This window comes from Lagopus muta, chromosome 10, assembly GCF_023343835.1.
Source record: "Lagopus muta isolate bLagMut1 chromosome 10, bLagMut1 primary, whole genome shotgun sequence".
In the NCBI taxonomy this organism is placed as follows: Eukaryota; Metazoa; Chordata; class Aves; order Galliformes; family Phasianidae; genus Lagopus; species Lagopus muta.
Window position 1 is genome coordinate 9,930,493 of NC_064442.1, and position 22,406 is coordinate 9,952,898.

A 22,406-nucleotide genomic window follows, 5' to 3' on the forward strand; every position below is an offset into this window, starting at 1 on the left:
CGGACACAGCGGGCAGCCAGCGCTGAAAGGCCTCACGTGGCCGCAGCCCCGGGGCTCCGCGCGGCCCGCCACCGCCCGCCGATGGCCGCGTGGCCCGGCTGCCCCCGGGCTCCGCCGCGCCGAGGCTGATGACACAACCGGCCGCGCCCCGCTCTCCCCTCGCGCGGCCGCCCGCCAGCCCGTCACGGACGCGGCCTCGCGCTGAGGGCGGGAGCGGGGCGGCCGCCCGGCCAGCACCCACCTGGGCTGCTCCACCAGCTGCACCGGGACGGTACCGGGGGCTTCTGCCGCCATGGCGACCCCTCCCCGGAGCCCCGCGCAGAGGCGGGCGGGCGCTCGCCGCGGCGGTCACGAGACGGGCGGACGCCGTCCTTCCGGGTGGCGGAGCCGCCGGCCCGGCCCCCTCCGCTCCCGGCGCGCGGCCCCCGCTGCGCGGTGTTGAGGCTGCTGCTGCGCGGGAGGGGCGCGCGTAGCCTCGTTCCGTCAGAGCTCGGCTGGCAGCGAGAAGCGTTACAAGCCGAGCCCAGCGCGGCACGAGCCAAGCGAACGGGTCCGCCGCCGGGATTCCGGCGCGCGTAACGGAACACCGCCCGAGAGGGCAGCGCTTCTCCGCGACGTCGTTTTTTCTGTCTCGGTTGCGAGGCGCGGTTCTGCCGCTCGCCTCGGCCGGGCCGCTTCCCCTCGGCAGCGGTTACCCCGGTTGCCGCTGTTTGTGCGAGTGCCGTCACGGCACCTCAGGAAGGTTTAAATGCTCGGGCTGAGGAAAGGCGCACCGCCACCCGCGTCACGCCCTGATGTCGCAGGTTAGCGCGCCTTGCTGAGGCGGTTTTTTACCTCAGGTCAGCAAGGATCAGAGAGTTAGAAGGCAGGTTTTAAAGGACAAGCGGCCCAAACAAAAACACACGAAAACAACACAGAACGGCCAACGTCCCCAGCGGCAATCCGCAGCGCAAACGGCCGGGCTCTGCGACACCGCACAGACTCGGCAGCACCGCGTTCGCCCCTCGGTTTCCCTCACACTAGCAGTTACACTGTAATATTCCCGCGAGCCCGGCGGCCCCGCAACCCTCTGAGGCTCTTTTTCCTTTTTCCCTTCGGTTTGGGCTTTTCAAACCCGGTGCCGCGGCATCCGCTCGGCACGCTTCGCGGCGCTCCGCTGCCCTCACACCCGGCAGGGCGCACACCAGCCCCGCCCGCCGCCCGCGGTTGCCACGGCCGCTCGCTCACACGCACGGGAAGCCGGGCGGCACCCGCCGCGTTCCGGCCGCCCCCGCGCGACGGCGGGTTCCGGGCGGAGCGGAGCCGCATTGGGCGGCGCCGCGCGGGGTTGTGGGAGAAGGGGCCGGCCGCTTCCCTCCCCCCGCCCGTCCTCCGGCCAAGATGTCTGACATGGAGGATGATTTCATGTGCGACGATGAGGAGGACTACGACCTGGTGAGGGCGGGACGCGGGGAGCGGAGGGCGCGGCGCAGGGACCTCGCGGGCTCAGCGGCCTTGGGCGCTGCCCCGCGCCGGCAGGAGGGGCTGCGCTCTCCGGGGAGGCCGCGGTCCGCCGGGCCCCGCGCTCCGCTCCGGCTCGGCGAGTACGGGCCGCTACTCGGCGGGCGGCGGGGCTGACCGCGCGGGGCCGGGCCCCGGTGCTCGCTTCGGTGTCCGCCTGCGGAATTGCGCGGCTTGAGCGCGGCGCACGGCGGCCCCAGAGCGCCGGGGTGCGCCCGTCCTGAACTTGTTGTGTCTGCTTTGACGCCGAGCCGCTCGCTCCTCTAATTGCAGAGAGCCCGATTGGTTGTGTGGCGTTTTGACATCAGGTCTCATGCTAAGCTTTTACGGTTGAAAAGGTTAATAACAGTAGAAGGCCGCTCGCGGTTAGCGACAGACAGACCGATTTATCCAGAAAAAAAAAAAAAAAAAAAAATGGGAATGTGATGGGATTTATGCTAAGGGTTCTCCCTTACTTAAAGCACTTTTTTGCTATGGGGAAACAAAAACAAAACAAAAAAAACCCTCAGACATTGTGAGAAGGTTAATAAACTAAATGTCACTCAAAACAAAATATGTTCTGGGCTCTCTGGTCATTTACAGTTGTTGCCATCATTGCATATTGGGGCTTGAGGTTCAGCTGTTTCTCTTCTGGTTTTCATTTGGGTCGTTGTATTTGTTTGTTTTGCTTTTCTGAACTTTGCATGGCTTTTTAGAACTGAGACATTCTCCAAAAGCTCTGTAGCAGAGGACTGCAAATCAACATGTCATTTACTTCAGTTAAACCTGTATTTACAGCAATGCAGTTTCATTGAAAACACCAGGCCTCTGCTTATGGGAGAGTTTGTGGTTAAATTTGCAGACTGATTTAAAACTGTGTTTATTTTCTCATGCAATGCTGTCAAATGAACAAAAAACAGAGTTTGGGTCGACTATACGTAACATGAGAACTGGATGTGTAGAGAAACCATTGGAGGTACACTTTGCAGTTTCTAAATGCAGCCATGCGCTGTTTTTAAGTAGTGCAGCTCTGTGCTCACAGCGTGTTACGTCAAGTTTTTCCCGAGGATAGTTGCTGGTTTGATGCTTTTTCTCATGTTAAGTGTTTTTTTCATTATTGGAAGAACTTCTTGCTTGTGGCAAATGTCAGCCCCTTCCTGCAGCTAATTTTTGCACAACATTTCTATTGTCATTAATTGGCTCTACTCTGGAATTTACAGGTAGTTCAGAATATATCTACTTCTTTTCAGTGCATAACTCTCAGGTAAAATGTCAAAGAATACTTAAGCTGCATCTTTAAATAAAACTTTTTTTTTTTTCCATTTTGTTTGGATTTGTAACAGATGAAGGAAAGAAAACCCAGAATTTAAGAATAAAGATACTTCAGCTGAACTAGTTTCTGTTCTCACACTAACAAACTGTGACTGGATGTTGTTTTCAGACATGCTTGAGACTGTAATTGCAGCATCCAACAAAACTGTTTTGGAAAATGGTTGAGTAAACCTCTTATGAAGACAGGGATTCGTTTCTTCTTTCATGGTGATATGAATAATGAACAGAGGGCTGTGTGAGGGTACATAGCTCTCATTTCAGAGTATGTGCTGCTGCAGGAAGTTTGGAAACAGAAGAGCACAGTGCAGGGCAATGTACAGAATAGCACAGAATTGAAAACAAAGGAGCACAGCTGAGTGTTAGTATTTTGTTACCAGTAGGGAGAGAGAGGCAGGAATTGAGGAGAATTATTGGTAAGAGGAACACACAGCTATGTTGTCACAATGCAGTACATCAGATGTCCAAGGAGGGAAAAAAAGCCCTAAAAAGTTTTGATTTTGTCAGAGGTGGTTATGACTGTTCCTCTTTAAATGTGCTCTGACCTGACTGTGTAGAAACAGTCAGTTATGTTTCCTGAAGGATGCAAATGTTTTGCACTTGAACTGAAATGTGAACTGATATTCTGAAGGCTGAGCTTGTTCCCAACTTCATCGTAGGTTTTGCCTAATCAGAGCAGTTGCTGCACTGCCAAACAACTGAAGGCTGTCCTGTTACATGACAATAACAGTACGTTACTATTATTTCTGCTTAGTTTTCTGCTGGGTTAAAAGTGAACTTTTTTCCTATAAGTGACCTTACACAGTCATAGAAGTTAACTTTATCTGCTGGCAATCTGCAGATCAGAAAAAAAAAAAAAAAAAAAAATTATTTATGGGTGGATGAAGCTAGATTCAGAATTTGCTAATAGTGTACGCTGACAGCTTTGATTATAACACGGATTATTGCACTTTATGCTTCAATAAACAGGATAATGTTTTCTGGTTGTTAGGAAAACCACTGAATTTTAATTGCTTGTTTGGGGCTTTACATGATTTCAGCCCAAGTTCATTTTACTTGTTTCAGCTGAAGGGTGGAGAGAGAAGAAAGGACCATTGTAACCACCGTTCCTGTTTTCAGCCCCTGACAGCAAGCTGTGCTTAGAATTGACTTTGATGCTGAACTCAGCCTTCCTCTAGAAACTGATAATTCCAGGCACAATGACAGCACATTGACAGTTACTGTAATCCCTCTTTAATTTTGTTTTGCTTTAAACGCAAAGAAGGATTTGCCTGTCATGCTGTTAATAAGACATCGTATTGTGTGCTGAAATTCAATTTAAAAATTAATCAGGGGAAGGTAGCCAAATCTGTTTGCTGGGCAACTTTGTGTGTTTATTTTTGTTGTTGTATTATTTCAGTGACTTCAGCAGAAGAGCTCTGTACAGTTTGCATGAAGAGCTGTCTGTTCTCGTTCCAGGGAAGTTGTTACGATTCATGACATGCAGATTCCCTTTTCAGACTGTGGCAATATTAAGAAATTTCCAGTTGTACGTTTTATTTCAGGCTGTCAGACAGGTAGTAAGCTTGAATTGGCTCGCTCTTTCTTTTTAGCTCTAGGAAGCATAAACCCATTTCAGAAGAAATTTCTGTATGCTATCAAACTTTATAAGCACTCTCATCAGCAGATGGAAAATATCCTGCCTTACTTTGATGTATTTTTAATAGATAGAGTTGAAATTTTGAGTGGATTGTCACCTCTTCCCAGTGCTTGTGTTTCAGTATTTTCATCATTGAAAAAACTACGTGTGTTAGTTACAATGCAAACAAGAGGCAGCAAAACCTAACTTGCATAGCTAGGGAAATACCAAATTGGGCAGGTCCTGTTTATACTCTTCTGTTTCTTTGTTATATTTAATTACATTAATATGTGATTTTAGAAAAGCATTCTGTGCATTTCACAAACGACATGGGATTCACTGTTCTTTGAATTCATTACCATTTCATATTTTACATGGATTCAGTGTGTGTGCTGATGTTCCATTTTATGCATTCTCTTCAGATTCACTCATAAGCACAGAATCAATATATTTAGGGCTTTTTTTTCTCATCACTATGATGTCTTATACGAAAGTATTGAGGCAAAGAGGATGAGAATAACTAGTGAGTAAATTCTTTCTTTGTGAATCGTGGTAACCTTGATGTAAGTTCTGATTATTATTATGGTGAATGTTTTAGAGAAAGTATTTAGCACTTTGCTGAGAAGTGAGCTCCCCAGGACCTGAGGGGCAGTTCTGTGTTAAACATAAGTAAGTTAGCTGCCAGGCTCCTAGAAAAGGATGCCCAGAATTAGAGGAGAGCTGTGTGGTAGCTGTAGGAAAAAAGGCACTTATTTCAGATACTGCTTACGTGTCGTAATGCCATTTTTTCTTTCTGAAGTCTCCTGTCTCATTTCTGCGCATCTCTCAAGCTCTGCTTGAAAAGATAACACAAAGGCAGAAGCAGTCGCTCAGTAGAGCTGTACTGACCCTATTGCAAATGACTGGCTGCACAGCCTAATTATTCCTGGTGTCAGTAACGGGCTGTTACCCGCATGGTGTGAGCCAGCAGGCACTGGATGATTCGCAGAGGTAGCGAGGAGGAGCAGAGGATTTCAGAGACCTGGAATGTAGAAAAGAAAAGCAGGGCTGCCAATGCGTGGTTGAGCAGTTGCAGACTTATGGCACAGATCGCTGTTGTTTTTACCTTCATGGTTTGTTCTGTTTTTTCCCTCTTCTCTCTTTTTTTTTCTTTTCTTTTTCTTTTTTTTTCCCCCCGTTCTCATTTATTTCTTTATATCCAAGTGTCCACTCTGGTAAATGCACATAGAAACTGTTCTTCGCTTGTCACCCTGGTGCCAAGGACCACTGTGTTTGGTTGATCAGTCTTGGGATGGATGCATTGAGCTCTGTGTTCATTTTAGATTAAATGTTCAGGAAATCTTGCTGGCAAGCTAAGAGAATAATGTATTGAGCAGTTATTTTCAAGGCTTTCTTCAGTTGGCCTCATTTGGGCATTTTTGTGTTTAAGAAAAAAACAAAACAAAACAAAATCAAAGGGCAACAGCAGCAACAAACCGAACCCACATCACTCGCGCTGTTGTGAAATATCAGATCCTGCTCCAAATGAGTTTGTAGACCTCCTAAATGCCATGGTTATGAAACAGAGTTAGTTGAAGTAAAATCAAATTTTTACCAGACTTGTTCTCAGAAACAATTGAACTTCACAAAAAAGAATGCTTTGAATCAGTCCGATGGTTGAAATTTGGTAAAGTCACCAGCAATTGAAAATGACAGTAAGAAGGACATTGTTGTTAACAATGCTTAAAAAGGCACATTTCTACAGAACTAGAACTCTCTGTATTGTGTGTGTGGAAAGTAATTCTCCGCACAGTGACTTTCCCTTTTCCAAAAACAGATCTGCAGAGGAGTGTGGTCCCCATGCAGCTAGCTGAGCAATGTATGGGAAGAAAAAGCTCAGATTGCTGCTCCACGTGTAAATGTATGGAGAAGTGCCTTGGGCAAGAGAGGAAAATCAGTAGCTAATTAAAGGCTGTTTTCACAAAATGCCAATTTCTTTGCTTTTGTGCACACTTTGCTATCAGGTTGGTGTGTCACTGCCTGCATGCCACAAAGAGCTGTTACAGTCACCAGCATGGAGTGAAGGTCCCCAGGCTCGTGTGCATGCTGTCGGTGAGGAGCAGGACCGTGCTTTGAGAGCTTGCTGCAATCTCAAGCCTGCATTCACTGAGGCTCCCGCTGCAACCACGGCTCATTTTCTCATCCTCCCTGGCCACTGAACATCAGTGGACCTGTTCTCTGAGCCCAGGCACAGTGAGGCATCATCCAGGACTTGCACAACATAAAATGTTGAAGGGGAAAGGGAGCGCTGGGAGCAGGAATGAAAAGAGGGTAGTGAAGCACTAACCTAATGCCAACCTGCCTTTGCTGCTGGGGAAATTGAGAATGAATCTGTGCTGTAAACACAATATTTAAAGCTGTCAGGTGAATTGTCTTCTGCAAGCGTTCATCCTACAAGCCAAGGCTTAGTATTTTAACAGTGTGATGAGATGAATTTGGCAAAAGCTCAGTGCAATGAAGACCTGTAAATTAAATTAGTTCCTTGGTACCAGTATAACTTCTATTAAAACTAAAGAACTGCATCCCTGGCAGAGGTCTTATCTACATTACAAATGAACTGAAGTAGTAATTTTTCTTCCCTAAAAAGTGGGCTGATAGGGTCGGATCGTCTATAACTGATATTTGTAGTGGAATGATACTTAGTAATACCATAGCTATTTTTTAGCTGCAGGTCTTTTTAAGCTGTATCAGGGCTTTATAATCTCATTAATAGTAATAAATTAATAAAGCACTTCTTTGTTTTGTTCCTCACAGGAGGGGATTTCTAAGATCAGTTCTCAGAAACCTGCATAGTTAGGTTTCATTTGCTTTTATTTGTTGTGATGATATTGATGCCCATTTAAAAATGTTACCAAGATCTGCATTAAAAAACTCTGAAGCTTACTTTTAACACTGACTGGAGCTAAAATGTAGCACGAGTAATAGGAGTGCTTTTGTATCTTGAAGTTACAAAGATGGATGTCCTTTACTATGCAAGGTGTTGAACTGCGGAAGTTCAGCTAGAATGCAGGGCAGTCAGAGGGTGAGGAAAGGTTGGGTTTTCAGTAACAGAATTTATTGTTTAAAGAATTCAGAGTTTCTGGTTTTGGCATTGAGAAGAAAATGTATCTTTTTTTCTTAGTCTGAACTTTGAAGAGGCAGCTTCACACTTCTGCATTTGGCAAAAGCTGAATGTTCTTGCATTCATTCCATACTGTTAAACCGTCTCTGCATCAGTAGAAGACAGTGTTGCTCCTTCTGAACTGATCAGCATAACTAACATTGATGTTTAAATTAAGATGTAGCATCTTAATGGCTGATCTTCTTGGTTTTGATTGTCTATAGGTTCACTCTATCATTTCATACTTAGTTCAGCATGATTTAAAGGTTTTCTTCACAACCATTAATTCTAAATAGACCTTCTAAAGTAAGTGCCTTAGTTGCTGGGTTTTTTGTTTGTTTTTGTTTTACTCTAAGGCTGTTAACAATAATACAAGTATTAATGAAACTTGATCATCTTGTTGTTAAGTTCAGCATCCAATAAATGAGTTTTATTGTGTTATTCCTTGGCTTTACAGGATGTAAAGGATGTAAGATGTAAGAAGTGCCCTTACTCATTATGTGGAGATGGCATTTTTCCTGTCTTTCTTAAAGCATGGTACTTGATGCCTACTGCTGACAAATGTAAGAGCTGTTACTCTAAAAGTGTTCAGTAAGGTTAATTCACATGAAATAGCAGGCAAACCTGTAGGTGTACCTGTAGAAGCTAAATTGTCTGGAATACTTGTCAAGGTGTACGTAACCCATTGTGCCACGTCCTCCCTAGGGCAGCTTTCACAGATAGATGCGTTCCTGCTAACAAACTACTTCAAAACAAGCTCAACCACACTCAGGAGCAAGCACTGCTTCCAGCGTGAACTCGGGTGTGAATTCTCACTTTTAGATTGCAAAGGATTCCAATGCAGGGCCTCCGCCAGCTGTTTTTAGGAGTGTCTGCCATTAAGAAGAGCTTTTCAGGAGATCAGAAAGCTCTGTCTCCCTTAGAGCTTTGAGGCAATATCAAGATCTTAAATTTAATATGAGGCGAAGAGTCATCCAAGTAAAGGAAAAATGCAATGATGAGAGCATAGAACATTTCCTTTGATGCATTTCAAAGTGATTCCATTAGGAGAAGTTAATCTCTAAAATTACCACTTATTAGAATATTAATACATAATAAAGAATGAAAATAGTTTTATGGAATACTTAAGTAGCATTAAGAGAAATGATGTGAGAAGGGGCTCTGTGCTTGAGCCCACACCTGGAATCACTGCCAGGGCCCAGATGAAAACATAGATGTTTCTGGCTGTAGGCTTATAGGGCACGTAGCTTCCTAAAAGGAATTAATTCAGCTTGCCTTCCTTTTATCTTTATAAATAGATACTTCTGCCAAAAATATTCGTATTTGTTCAGGTGTAGTATAAACAAGGCATCAACTGATTGCATGCATCTTAAATGCCAGCTTGTTTAAGCTTTGGCAGTAGGAACCTTCAGAAGGTACCACAGCTGGTGGCCTTGTATGTGTGTTTCTGCATGGCTCCTTCAGCATTGGATCAATTGGTAGAAATAAGCAAACCAGAAGGAGAGTCTCACCAATGACATAAACTACATGCTTTCTTTGGAATAGACAGTATTTAAAAGGGGAATGCACAAAACAGGCTGGGAGAATTCGCTGGCCGTTTCAGTCTGTTGATTGTTACTGAGTGCTGTGCTTGGGGTAAGTGTAAATAAGTGCACAGGTGAGCAAGTTGTCAGCATGTGACAAATGGAAACATTAGCTGTGTGTTCTGAAGGCTGGAGGAGAAACTCCTCAAGGCCCGTGTTTGTTAACATTTGAGTCAGCGGGGAGTTTGCATAATTTTTCCATTGGAGTTTAAGAAAACTAGAGAGCGAACTTAAAACTTCTATAACACTTCTATAGTTTTGAAGGAACAATTAGCAATATATGAATGGATGAAAGAATATATGTAGTGCAGATGAGCAAGTACAATAAAAGAAGAAATGCCAGCTTAAAGAAGGGCAACCAAATTCATGTTTTATACTGTCAAAAGGGAAAGTTACTCTGATGGCAGTAACTTCTGTGGTTTAAACAGATTCTCTTAAACAGTTCATCTGCTGATAGCTGAGCACTCTTTAGAAGGAAGTTGGCTTGAAAGTTGTCAGATATCATTGAGTCATATAAACCTCAAAATTATGATTTGAGATTTGACTTTGTTAGTGTAAAAAAAATAACACTAGAAGTAAGTTTTTCAATTTACTTGCTGCTGGTGTGAGTGGTGGGTAATTGTTTGATTGAATTGTTGTGCCTTTGATTCATCCCCTCCTGCACTGGCAGTCTTTTAGCATTTTTTCCAATCAGTTTCTGCTTCTCAGCGAAGCAGCAGCTGGTGTTACTGTTACCATTTCCTGAAATGAGGATGAATCTTCAGGATGTGAAAAGGCAGATTGGAGATTCACAGAAGCTTTTTATACTCTCTGTTGCTGAATCATTACTTGAGCAGCAGCTCAGCCAGCGTCTTCCCTGCACATAGCAAAGGTCATGTAACGGGGCACCTCTTGGCAGCCTAGTGGCCAGCATGTTTGCTTCTCCCATACAGAAATGACACATGCTATTAGGTGTCTGTCTTTAAACACCAGAATTAGTTGAATTTTAATAATACATCTGTTCTTGTCATGAAGGCAAAGGTGGTGGAGCTGTGAGTTCATTAGTGCAGAAACAAATCTGTTGAGAGGCAAGTGTTGGTGGATGGGAGGCTGGCCTGGTAGTGGGGTGAGAGAATGTTGTCATCAGAGTTCATTCTTAGGCTTTGGAACTAGAGATTTTAGTATGTAGTCGTTCCATGTCAGTTTGAACAATCCGTCTCACTGTTATTCGTTTTCAGTGAATGTTCCAAATGTTAATTTTTCTTTTTTTCTTTTTTTTTTTTTTTTTTCTTTTTTTAACTGAATGTAGGAATATTCAGAGGACAGTAATTCTGAACCCAATGTGGATCTGGAGAATCAATACTACAATTCCAAAGCCTTGAAGGAAGATGATCCAAAAGCAGCACTAAGCAGTTTTCAGAAGGTTTTCTTTTAAATATATTCTCTTTTACTTTGATTATTTAGCCTGCAAGTATGGTATTTTAAAATACTTGCTTACAATTTGAGTTACTTTCTGGAATTATAAGGGTCATGTTTGTATTTTAACTTTCTAATGTGCTAAGCTTATCATTGGCCTACTTGGATTCCTGGCTGACTCCCTTTCAGGATCATGCTTAGGGAGCATCCATAGGACAGGAGAGTGCTATTTAATTACAGCACCAATCTTCAGAATTTAGTCAGTTAATTAACCTAAGTGTTGTTTTGTGTGCCAAGTTTAAAAAACAAATCCTATTTTTTTTTTTTTTTAAATGACATGGCATTTTCTCCTGGGTCTTACATAATGTGTTGTTTTTGGTTTGCTGTCTGAATCCAAGGTTTGCATGTATAAATTCTGAATGACACAGAGTTTCTTTCCTTGGTGTTAGTTTTAAGTTTTCAATCTGTCACCAGAAAGCAATACAGTAGATGACTTTGGAAAAATTGTATTTATTTATGTATAAAATGCTTATTTGCAAATCCTTCAGTTAACTATGCTATGTTAAAGATTCCTGCCTAGAAACTTTATGATATGTGAAGAACGTATGGCAATCTCAAGTGAACACTTTTTAAGTAATTTTGTTACAGGATAGTTTGAGTCAGTTTCGGTGTCTCTTACAACTTTGTCTATATGTTCTCATGGAATAGCAGTAAAGGTTAGTATTTGATATTAGACAGCAGCAACACAACTGTAAATAACAATTTGCCATCCACGCCTCAGGTAAGATGTGAAAATTTATGAGACATATCCTCTCTTAATTTCCTTAGTAGTATTGAAAAAGTAGAATTGAAGAACAAAGTAAATCACTACTTTGTGCAGAATGACATTGTGGGGGGAAATGCTTTTATGGGATATGTGCATTTTAAAAGGGGATGCAAGTCAATTCACATTTCAATAAAGTTTTAATAAATACTGTTTTAAAATTTTTTCTATTTCAGGTTTTGGAGCTTGAAGGTGAAAAAGGAGAATGGGGATTCAAAGCTCTGAAACAGATGATTAAAATAAACTTTAAACTGGTAGGAATTACAGCTATTGCTTGAATAAACAGCATAAATACAAATTTGATCTGGAGGCCTTATGGTCTTATTCAAAATTATGACTGACATAACTTTTCTTTTTGCAGTCTTCAGTATACGTGGTGGTTGCAAGTCAATGGCAAAATGAATGCAGAACAAGTACAGTTCTTGGCTAAGACTCTTTTGAGAGTCTGAGGCTCAGCCATTGCTATCCTGGGGTATCAAGCCCTTTCAGACTGCTAACGTTGTATCTCAATACTTGTATTCTATGTAGGTACTTCACCGGTCGAAATAAGTGAAAAATGTTTTTACAGTGCATGTGCAACAATTCAAACAGTTGTACAGCCAACTCTATTTTCCCAGTTGAGACAAATATTTTAGATGTCTATTTTATGTGGCTTTACTCAAGTTATTCTTGATTTTGTCACTTAGGAATAAAGCAGTGAAGTAAAAGTTCCTCACAGCAGCCACCATCACATAATCTGTCTGCTAGGCATTGTTTCTTGTATGTGCAAGATGTAACCCAGGTTTTAACCATTAAGGCAAAAATGATGTAATTGTGTTTTTCTTCATAGACTAACTTTCCTGAAATGATGAACAGATATAAACAGCTACTGACTTACATACGAAGTGCAGTCACAAGGAATTACTCTGAAAAATCCATCAATTCCATTCTTGATTATATCTCGACTTCGAAACAGGTTAGATCATCAGTTCTTCCATTTTGGTAGTTTTCCTTCTTGCATTCTTAACTGTGGACTTCTTTGTATATGGTGCTCTGATGTTTGGAGTTTTTTAAATTGTATTAGAGAGGATTTACAGTATGAGTTTATCATTATATATTGGAATGTACTTCCCATTTCTATCAACACACAACTTTTCATAGATTCGTCTTTCTAATTAAAGTAGATTGATTTTGTGTGTGTGTGTGTGTGTGTGTATGTATGTTATTCACCCAGAATTTCTATGCTGATAAGTAAATACATTTTTTAGCTTTGTGAATACACACTTTGCCTTTTCAGTTAAAATTTATAGTATTTTACTATTGGGGGAAGCACTTTGAGGAATTTTGCAGTGAAGTGCTGGTGTTAAATATAATTTATCTTTGTGAATTCTTTGCAAGTTAGGTACATGTTTACAGATACACAGCTGAGCTCCTTTTGTTTTATAATGTGGCACAGATTAAGAGAGAGCTCTACCTTGAAGTAGTACCTGCATATGGAGGATCGTTGGTCATTGGGGATGATTCCTCTGTCATCACAAACCTTCCTGTCCTGCCGCTCATAGGAAAGGGAGGTTTAATAGATGAATGATTGGGTTTACTCTGGAAGTCTAAAGAATTGGCTTGGAACTGTACCTTGTTGGCAGAGGTCAGCAAGTTTGGTCTGAGTGCACATGGACCCAAATCTGGAAGGACAGTCTGGAGCTGTGAACTCCAATTCAAATTCACTGATAGCTGCAAATTTGTTATCCCAAAAAGAATACTAATGCATTCTCTGTAGAACCTTTGTTAAAGGTCACACTCAGTACTTAAATTTGCACTTTGGATGTTGTCAGGTTTTTGTTTGTTTGTTTGTTTCTTAAGCAAATAAATAGTGCTATAGAGCTTTTTGTCACTCAGTGTTGGTAGTATAGAAAGAAGGCACAAACATTTCTCTCTAGAAATTTATTTCCTTTTTGGTATACAGGTTTTTGTTAAGTAGCAGCAATGGCTGTTATTGTTTGTCTTCTGCTACACAATGTAAGAATTTATATTGCTTGGTTAGATAAGATGGGTTTCTGTAAGGTAGCTTTCACGTTCATCTAGCATGAAAGATGACTGCAAATTTTGAAATGTGAATACTTCCTAATGTTATTTATTTGATATAATGAAAGCAAGTTGACTTAGTTTTGTTATTTAAGAAGCTCTTTACAATTCAGTAAGATGCAGATCTTTCTGATTTTGAAGTTCAAGCATGCAGTTTTAGTTTGATCAGATTAACTTTATTAACAGGTACAAATTTGCTGTTTACAATTATAGAATTCTGATTTTTTATGTCAGATGGATTTGCTTCAGGAATTCTATGAAACAACACTTGAAGCTCTGAAAGATGCTAAGAACGATAGATTGTGGTTTAAGACAAATACAAAGGTAAAATAAGTAACTTTTTTTTTTTTTGCTTTTCTTTGTGATACCCTCAGCTAAACTTATACAATAATTATGAAATCTTAATAGATCTTAGTACTTTAACTTTTTTTTATTACAGCTTGGCAAATTATATTTAGAACGAGAAGAATATGGGAAGTTACAAAAGATTTTACGCCAGCTGCATCAGTCATGCCAGGTACCTTTATACTCTAATCACTGTAGCTTGGTAAACAGCATTGGTTTTCTTATTTTTTTTTATTTTTTAGTATATCTTTTGTTGGCATTTGAGATGTGTTGCTGAGCTTTTTTAGTACAGAGAAAAGAAATACTGTGCTTGTTCTCATTTGCTATCTGTGTAATAATATTAACTAAAAGTGAGAAAAATGTTTCATTCTTTACTTAAGGATGATTTTTAAAAAGCAATTCACAACTACTACTGATTAAATTTCATTTTAGTCAGATGTAAGAAGAAGCACATAGGAATAATCTAAAACCATAGATGTTTAGTTTCAAATATAGTGAAGATTCCAAACGAGCTTCAATGCAGTATGAAACTACAGCAGTTACTTTCTGATTTGGAAGGGGGGAAAAATAAAGACAGCCATCAGCCTGCTCTGCCTGTTTGTCCCCCTTTCTTCCTGTAGCCTGGAAAATAGGTTATAAAGATCTGTTAAACGGTTCTGTTACAGGCGGTAGAAGAATTTATTTATTTGTATCAATCATTGCATTTGTATACTGAACTGAGTGTTGTGGTGTGTTTGTCTGTTCGTTGTTTTTTTTTGTTTGTTTTAAGAAAAGAGGAAAAGAATGAAGAGCAGAACTCGGGAACTAATTTGTGATAAGAAAAACAGTTAAACAAAAATACTGGCTTTTTATAAAGCAAAAGCATCGGAATTCAGCCAGCTATAACTTCCTTCAGTATTAGTTTTTTTTATGTATGTGTTCATATCAGTATTTCAAATTTCTAGGCAAATCTTTGTGTCAGAGAATTACTGACAGTATTTACTAATGAGTTTTCTATTAGTATAAAATTGAAATTGCTGTTCCCTGAAAACTTCACATTATTTATTGCTTAATCTATCCTAGACTGATGATGGGGAAGATGATCTAAAAAAAGGTACTCAACTATTGGAAATTTATGCTTTGGAAATTCAAATGTATACAGCACAGAAAAATAACAAAAAACTTAAAGCACTATACGAACAGTCATTGCACATCAAGTCAGCTATTCCTCATCCACTGATCATGGGAGTTATCAGAGGCAAGTGAATCTTTCATTTAACTTGTTGCAGATTAGTGTAATGAGAATCTGATAATTAGTATTTTCTCAGCTTGAACTAGAAAGAAGAGGGATCCTGTAGGTTGGTAGTTAGGCAAACCCAATGGGAATAAAGAACTACAAGTGCTGTGACTCCGGTCTCGTTTAATACTGCCTTCTGTAGGACTTCCAGCTTTGCTGCTCTAGTGCCCAAGCACCAGATGCACTGTTCAGCCAGGCAGGACAGTTGGCTACACTGAGGGTAGGAATGAAGCAATAGAAGAACATGGGAAGACCTGATCTGTTTGAACTGATGGCAGACAACAAAGGACAAAGGCAGAGGGCTTGGCGGGTTGCTAATGCTGTAGTCACCTTTAATAAATTCGTGCAGTGCCTTGCCCCACTAAGATTTGTCAGAAGCTGAAGAACTTGAAGATGTGTTTGAAAGTGGTACTATCAGTAAAGGTGAATTACAGTGAAATTCTTCTGTGTGTCTTTGAAAAAAAGAAAAACAACTTTCTCCACAGTGCTGGTGTGCCTTCTCCCTTACTGTTGAGCAGGCAATCTGGTAGTAGTGGGTACTTCAGAGATGAAGGGAAATGAAGTGTTTCTCAATTTTCCTGTACAGTTTTGCTCAACATATTGAGAAAATTCCAGAAATACAGGAAGTACATTACCTTTAAAGTCGAAATAAATTCAATTTTTATAATATTTTAACATAAAGTTAAAATAATTACTGGCTGTGAGGATTAGGGTTCTTTTAGATTGATGGTGTGGGTTGGTTTTGTATTTTTCTTCTTTAGAAGATGTTTGTTCAAATGGCAAAGCTTTATGTGAAGGCTCTAGTGTTTGGGTTTTTTTCCTAGTGATTTTTTGGAGAATGAAAAGACTCCTGAAAATATTTCAGTAATCTATTTAGAAATAGTGGGGAACTCTTGAGTACAATTATTGCAGTCAGCAACAAGCACAGAGTGTTCCTTTTTCTTTTCATCTCTGTTTTCTTTTCAGAATGTGGAGGCAAAATGCACTTAAGAGAAGGAGAGTTTGAAAAGGCACATACTGATTTTTTTGAAGCATTCAAGAATTATGATGAATCAGGGAGCCCCAGAAGAACCACTTGCTTAAAATACTTGGTCTTGGCAAACATGCTGATGAAGTCTGGAATAAATCCGTTTGATTCTCAGGAGGTACTTCAAGAGATATGATTAAATCATTCAGGTTTATTGCCTCTTTTTTTCTTTTTGTCTTTTCTTTTTCTTTTCTGACTTTGTAGGAATATTATCCAAAAGACGACAGTGGAAAAAAATATTTAAAATCTGAACATCCATGTTTTGCTTTCTGTTCTGTGTAGGCTAAACCATACAAAAATGATCCAGAGATTCTAGCAATGACGAATTTAGTAAGGTAAGATTTTAATTTTTCCAGAGAAAAGAAAAAAAACACCTGTAGTATCCAGACAGCAATGGAATAATTTTTTAAATGGTGGCTTTTCTTTGTACAGCTAACACTTATAACAGTTATTGGACAAGTACTTGTAGGTTGGTTGGTTGTGGTTGTGATTATTATTATTTTTTATTTTTTTTTAAAACCAACTTTTGTTTGCCATGACATACCTAGATACCTGTACTGTACCAGGTAGGAATATGGAAACATGCTCTTATCTTCTGCTAAGTTGAGTTTTCTTCTGCAATGGCAAATTCCTTTAAAGTTTTGTTGCCTAGTGCTGTGATTTGAATTCCAGGCGTGGCTGACTTTGTGATAAACCGAGGTGATTGACATCTCACACTAAAGCCAGTAGAATAAGTGGATGCCTGGATGTTTTGTGATTACTAAAGGACATTCATAATTTAGGAATATGAAATGAATTTTTCAGGTGTTCTCCAGCATCCTTTAAATGCACATGAAGATCAAAAGCGTGCCTCTTTACCTCTTAGAGACAGCTGCCAACTGAGAACTCTGAGGGTATTGACATCATCACGGAAAATAAATTGAACTGAGGCAGCCTTTGTGTACTGTGCTATATGAAGCTAACTTGTTCCATCTGCTCTTTGCCTTATCAAATAATAAGAAAAAGAAAGCACCACATAGGAAAGCTTCCCACCTTTATTTGTAAGAAGTGATGCTTGCTCGCATTTTGAAATAGTCTCGTATCACCTTGCTGTGATATTGCTGTGGTGCTGCACCAGTGTATGCATACAAATCATTTCTGAAAGTGAGGATATTCATCCATTATTAACATAATGATAAGTAAATGGTTTGGCAATTCGTTAAGGGAATGTTTCCATTAATTCCACTTCAGACGTGTCTTTTCTACTTTGCTTTCATAGTTTTGTGTGAGTTTGAGACAGAAGGAACTCCAGATGGCCTTACCCAAACTGATTTTATTCATATTCCTAATTTTTATCTTTTATCTTGACATTTGAGTATAATTGCTTTTATAAACTTAATAATGCAATTAAGATAAGAAATGTGCAGAAGATAAAAATCATTTCCAAGCACTACAATTATGTTTTTAATTCTTCTTGTACTCTACATTGGTAACTTGAATGTGTTACATATGGTAAAAAGAGACTTTTGAAAGAAGCAATAGAATATGCTTAACTGAGATACCATTTAATTTTGAAGTGCAGTTACTGGTTTCATGTGATACAGTCCAGTCTACTCATGACTCTTCATAAACTACTGAAGTTCCACCTTGAATGTCACCGGTTTTTATGTTGTCCCTTTTCATGATAATAAGGGGTGGCTTTTTGGGTCAATTCTTACCATTTGAAAATGTACAGAGAACATGAATAGAATTTGTTCATAAAATGTTTGGTGGAGATCCAAAGCAGAAATTGAAAACCTGTATCCATCAGTTTGTCTTTCAGGCTAAATGCTGCTAGCCTGTTGCTTAATTAAGTTTCATTGTTTGAGTGGGCAGTCCCAGTTGCAGTTAAGAAAAGATGTTCCTTTAAGAAAAGATGATAGATTTGGATTGTAAGATGATTATGTTCCAAGAAAAATGTTGTTTTGGTGGTTATAACTCCTACCTTTAAATGATGCTGAGATGCCTCTACTGAACAATAATTGGTGTCTGAATCCACATTGTTTTTGTAACCTTTTCTCGAATAACAAGATTGAGCAATTAAACTGAAAATTCACTATACGTAAGAATCTAAACAGTAATATGCCAAAAATTAGTGATGATTAGTCCTGATAAGTCAGACATTTCTTCTGTCTTCCAGTATTTTTAGAATTCAATTTAATGAAGACATTCTAGGAAGAATTAAAAAATAAAAAATAAAAAAAAATCAAACTGGAATCTCTTTACTTATTTTGTTGTTGTTGATTTTACATAATATAAGGATTCATTAAGCCAAATTTCAAGTAATTATGCTGTCCAAAATTGGCTGGTTTTAGACTTCAGGGTTTTCTGTTTATTTTGTTTTCAAGTATAACAATTTGGAAAACAGAGTACACTTACAGAAGAACTAAATGTTCTTAGTGAAGTTTTGTAAATGCTAACAACTGAAAATAGAGAAAGGTCATTTCTGGAGCATTTCATCTTGAAATATTTTTTTCCTTATAAAGATTCTGAATGTAGTTGTTTTTCACCAGTGCTTAATACTTATTATTATTATTATTATTTTAAGAAGAATGAAGCCTTAATGAGTCTGGTTTTAATTTCAAAAATATTAACTTAATCTCTCACTTTTTCTGAAGTGCCTATCAGAATAACGACATTACTGAATTTGAGAAGATTCTGAAAACAAATCACAGCAACATCATGGATGATCCCTTCATAAGGGAACATATTGAAGGTATTTTTGCAGGCTATTTCAGTTCTTTTTTTTTTTTTTTTAATTACTGTTTTTATTATTGTTATTTCTTGGTTATGGTTTACTTTCTCTTCAACAGAATGAGAATTCTTTGTTATTGCTACTCAATAGACAATAGATAATTCCTTTACTGTTTCCAAGCTTGATATTGATCAGGATCAACGTGCATCCAGGTGTATGTTGAAAACAATGGTTGAATGCATAGTTATCTATATTTAAAGAAAACCAAAGTGCACTAGCACATGGCTGTTAGTTCTATTCACATGATAAACAAAAGTTACCCTCTGCATTTGCCACATATCTGAGATTTTTAAAAGCCTCTCCCCTGGAACACAGTGTCCAGTCTCAACTCACTGCTCTTTTCATGAAGAGTAGAACTAATTCTGGTATTGCCAGATCAATTAGCTGGATAGCTACTCGAGAGAAAGAGTTAAATCTGAAGACCTGGTTTTCTTGCACTTCTTGTTTGTAAAAGAGAACATGGCAAACAGCAGAGGAAACTAAATATAACACGTCTACTGCTGTTATGTACAGGCTACTGGTGAACTTCAAAGTCTTGTAGGAAAACTCGGTGAGATAAGAGAAATGAATGCTTAAGAAAGGAGTCTAACAGAACTGGCAGACAAAAAAAGGAGGACAATAGAATTCAAGGACTGGAGGGAATCTGAGTTTCACCCTTTACATGTAGTCTACTAGTGATACACAGGGAAAAAGATATTCATTTTCTTTAGTCTGTAGTGATATGGACTGCATGTTCATAGTTACAGAGTTTATGAACCTTTTGTTGTTATTTTAGTATTTTCTGTTTTATTGAGAAACATAATCTTGTGTTCAGTAATATCATATAAAAAGTCCTCATGTTTACCAGTTAGCTAAGGATCCATCTAGCTTCTGTTAATTTACAGTGATAATTCCTGCTTTCATTTTATACAAGCTTTCTTTAACATTGACTGTGGTATTGTACCTATCCACAGTCAGTCACTTCATACAGGCTATGTTTTATCATTCTTTTGCTCCTCATTGTAGTGATACCATTTGGCTCTGACCTTGGACTTAAAATATGAATGTACTCGTGAAGTTAAATGTATGCAGGCTTCCATTTCAGAGCCTTAAGCTTGCCTCTTCTTACTTTGTAAACAATACAGCCACAAATTAGAGGGGCAGACATACAGTTAGTTTGAATAATTCTAGTTTTAACCAAGGAATATATTGCTCCCTGTTTAAAGAATTTTCAGCTCTATCTATACGTGCTAGAGTTATGTATTGCCATGCTGCCCCCTGAGAAAAAAGGATCTTTAGTTTGCTGTGCTTTCCTGCAACCTACCACCTACATTGCAGTATTTAGGCCTTCTTTCTTCATTGTATCTTCATTTAATAGGTACTGATGTTATTATACTTCTGTTTTTTCTTACAGAGCTTTTGCGAAACATCAGAACACAAGTGCTTATAAAATTAATTAAGCCTTACACAAGAATACATATTCCTTTTATTTCTAAGGTATGTGTCAGTGGAGCCTTGTATTTGCTTAAGTAAATTATTAATTATGAATAAAAACACTTAAATACAGTGTATCCAGGAATAGAACATCTAAACTATAATGTAAACTGTATTGTCATACTGATGTATTGCTGGCAGCTTTGTAGTGTGAAAGTGTAAATTTTAGGCATCTTCCCAATGCTTTTTATAATGTGCACCATGATATATTTCTATGGTACACAATAACTGTGTTCTACTTGGTGTAGAAAAGAACATTTCTGAAGAGAAATATAAAATGTTAGATTTGCATAATTACGAAATTTTATGGATATAAAAATCCAAGTTTTAATCTCTCTGGTTCAGGAGATAATTTTCAAATATCTTTAGTGAAAGTTAGAGAACTGTGGTAACAGAGTAAACAAATTATAAGTCTGGAACTATTGATTTCATTTTCTAACCACTAAAGAACAAAATCTAAAACAAAACAAAAAAAGTATTTATTTTAAATACAACAAAGGAACTGTTCTGAAGCTTCCAAATTTTTTTCTTTATCCTCTTCAGCCTTTTATGAGAGGTTACTGATCTCTAGATTGTTGGCCATGTTCATTTTGGCTGGAGATCTTTTGCTTGACAGATCACTGGTGAATTATTTTTTTCAAACAGTAAGAAACAGAAATCTAACCAAATTATATACATGTAAATAAACACTGGAAGGATTTAATGTTGCAAAACAGAATGGCATTTTTTTTTCTTCTTTTTTTTTTTTTTTTTTTTAGGAATTAAACATAGATGTAGCTGATGTGGAAAGCTTGCTTGTGCAGTGCATATTGGATAAGTATGTATTCTTTTTCTTGTTTACTGATCTTTGAAATAATCAAAGTATATAAGAAGCAGTAAAACAGCATTTCTGTGCTTTATAACAAGACTGTTTGACTCTTAAGCCAGAAGGTAATGATGCTGACTTTACTGGTTTGCTTGATTTACAAGCGAAGTATATTTGTAATTTGTGAGCCAAAAGAACTTTATATGGCTAGGCAGGTTGTCCAATGAATTAATTGCTCAGTGACTTAATTTGCTTTCTAGCCATAATGACAGCTAAATAGGCAGTGTCTCCCTCTTACGTAAGAAGACCTCTTGCTTTACCTCTTGATTATTGACAGCTCCTATTGCTGTGTGCATTAGTGACTGTGGCTGTTTATTTGTTCCCTTGTAGCACTATACATGGCCGAATCGATCAAGTCAACCAGCTCCTAGAACTGGATCATCAGAAGAGAGGTGGTGCACGGTATACTGCGTTAGATAAATGGACCAACCAACTAAATTCTCTCAACCAGGCTGTAGTCAGCAAACTGGCCTAACAGAAAACAAGCTTTTACAAACGTACTTAAGGCAACAGTGCAGTGATGTAAACCTTAAAAGAACTGGGAATGGCAAAACTACTGTCGGTTGGTGTGCCCTGAAATTATTGGAGTTATGGCAGAAGTGCTTTTTTGATCAGCTGGTTTGTGTTTTGCTGCTGCATTTATCCCAAGAAAAAAACAGCTTTAATCTCCAGAAGAAAACCAAAATGCCACGGGATTTATGCTGTATTGACATCTTGCCCTAAACATACAACATCCTAGTAATTTGTCAAAGGGCAGTTAATGACCAGAGAGAAGATTTTTGTCATGATTTTAAATACACTGACACATTACTGTTGGTTAAATTTAAAACATGTTTTACTTGCAGAAATTCTCACAGAAATAACCTGCAATAACTTGAAATGCATACCCTTTTGAACACTTCCTTTTCTCATGTATAAATTGAAATGTTTGCTGCATTTTGAAAAATGTCAATTCTCCAAAAATGTGTCCGTATATTTCTGTACCTGCAGTGTAGTAAAGGTTTAGAAGAAACCCCATAATCAGTGGCATACTGTCACTTAGGTTTCAAGCAGCAAAATAAACAGTGCAGTTCAGAGATTGTACAGTTTGTTTCTTGATGTGCTTTCATTATACTTGATTTTACTTTTGTTATTTTTAAAGGAAGATGGATTGCTTCATTTTCATCTTTTCACCTGACAAAGGACAGTATGAAGAATTTAAGTCTAAACTTTGGTGTCTG

General features: G+C 39.0%; 2 protein-coding genes across 3 annotated transcripts in view; one reads left to right on the forward strand and one right to left on the reverse strand.

Annotated features, from left to right (window-relative positions):
- GALK2 (galactokinase 2) overlaps nucleotides 1-397 on the reverse strand; it is a 49,178-nt gene extending 48,781 nt beyond the window's left edge. Inside the window, exon 1 of the mRNA XM_048956695.1 lies at nucleotides 242-397. Within this exon, the coding sequence (XP_048812652.1) occupies nucleotides 242-294 (53 nt within the window). The 5' untranslated portion in view covers nucleotides 295-397. The remainder of the gene's footprint in view (nucleotides 1-241) is intronic.
- Nucleotides 398-1,303: 906 nt separating this feature from the next.
- COPS2 (COP9 signalosome subunit 2) lies at nucleotides 1,304-22,269 on the forward strand. 2 transcript variants are annotated; one of them, XM_048956696.1, is made up of 13 exons: nucleotides 1,304-1,434; nucleotides 10,437-10,550; nucleotides 11,543-11,620; nucleotides 12,196-12,321; nucleotides 13,641-13,751; nucleotides 13,867-13,944; nucleotides 14,835-15,009; nucleotides 16,015-16,193; nucleotides 16,358-16,410; nucleotides 18,712-18,809; nucleotides 20,242-20,324; nucleotides 21,080-21,138; nucleotides 21,517-22,269. In XM_048956696.1, the coding sequence occupies exons 1-13, from the start codon at nucleotides 1,381-1,383 to the stop codon at nucleotides 21,659-21,661; spliced, it is 1,353 nt and encodes a 450-aa protein (XP_048812653.1). In that variant the 5' UTR covers nucleotides 1,304-1,380; the 3' UTR covers nucleotides 21,662-22,269. The 2 variants fall into 2 exon arrangements, with proteins under 2 accessions (XP_048812653.1, XP_048812654.1); XM_048956697.1 differs by having other exon boundaries at nucleotides 13,662-13,751.
- The last annotated feature ends 137 nt before the right edge of the window (nucleotides 22,270-22,406 follow it).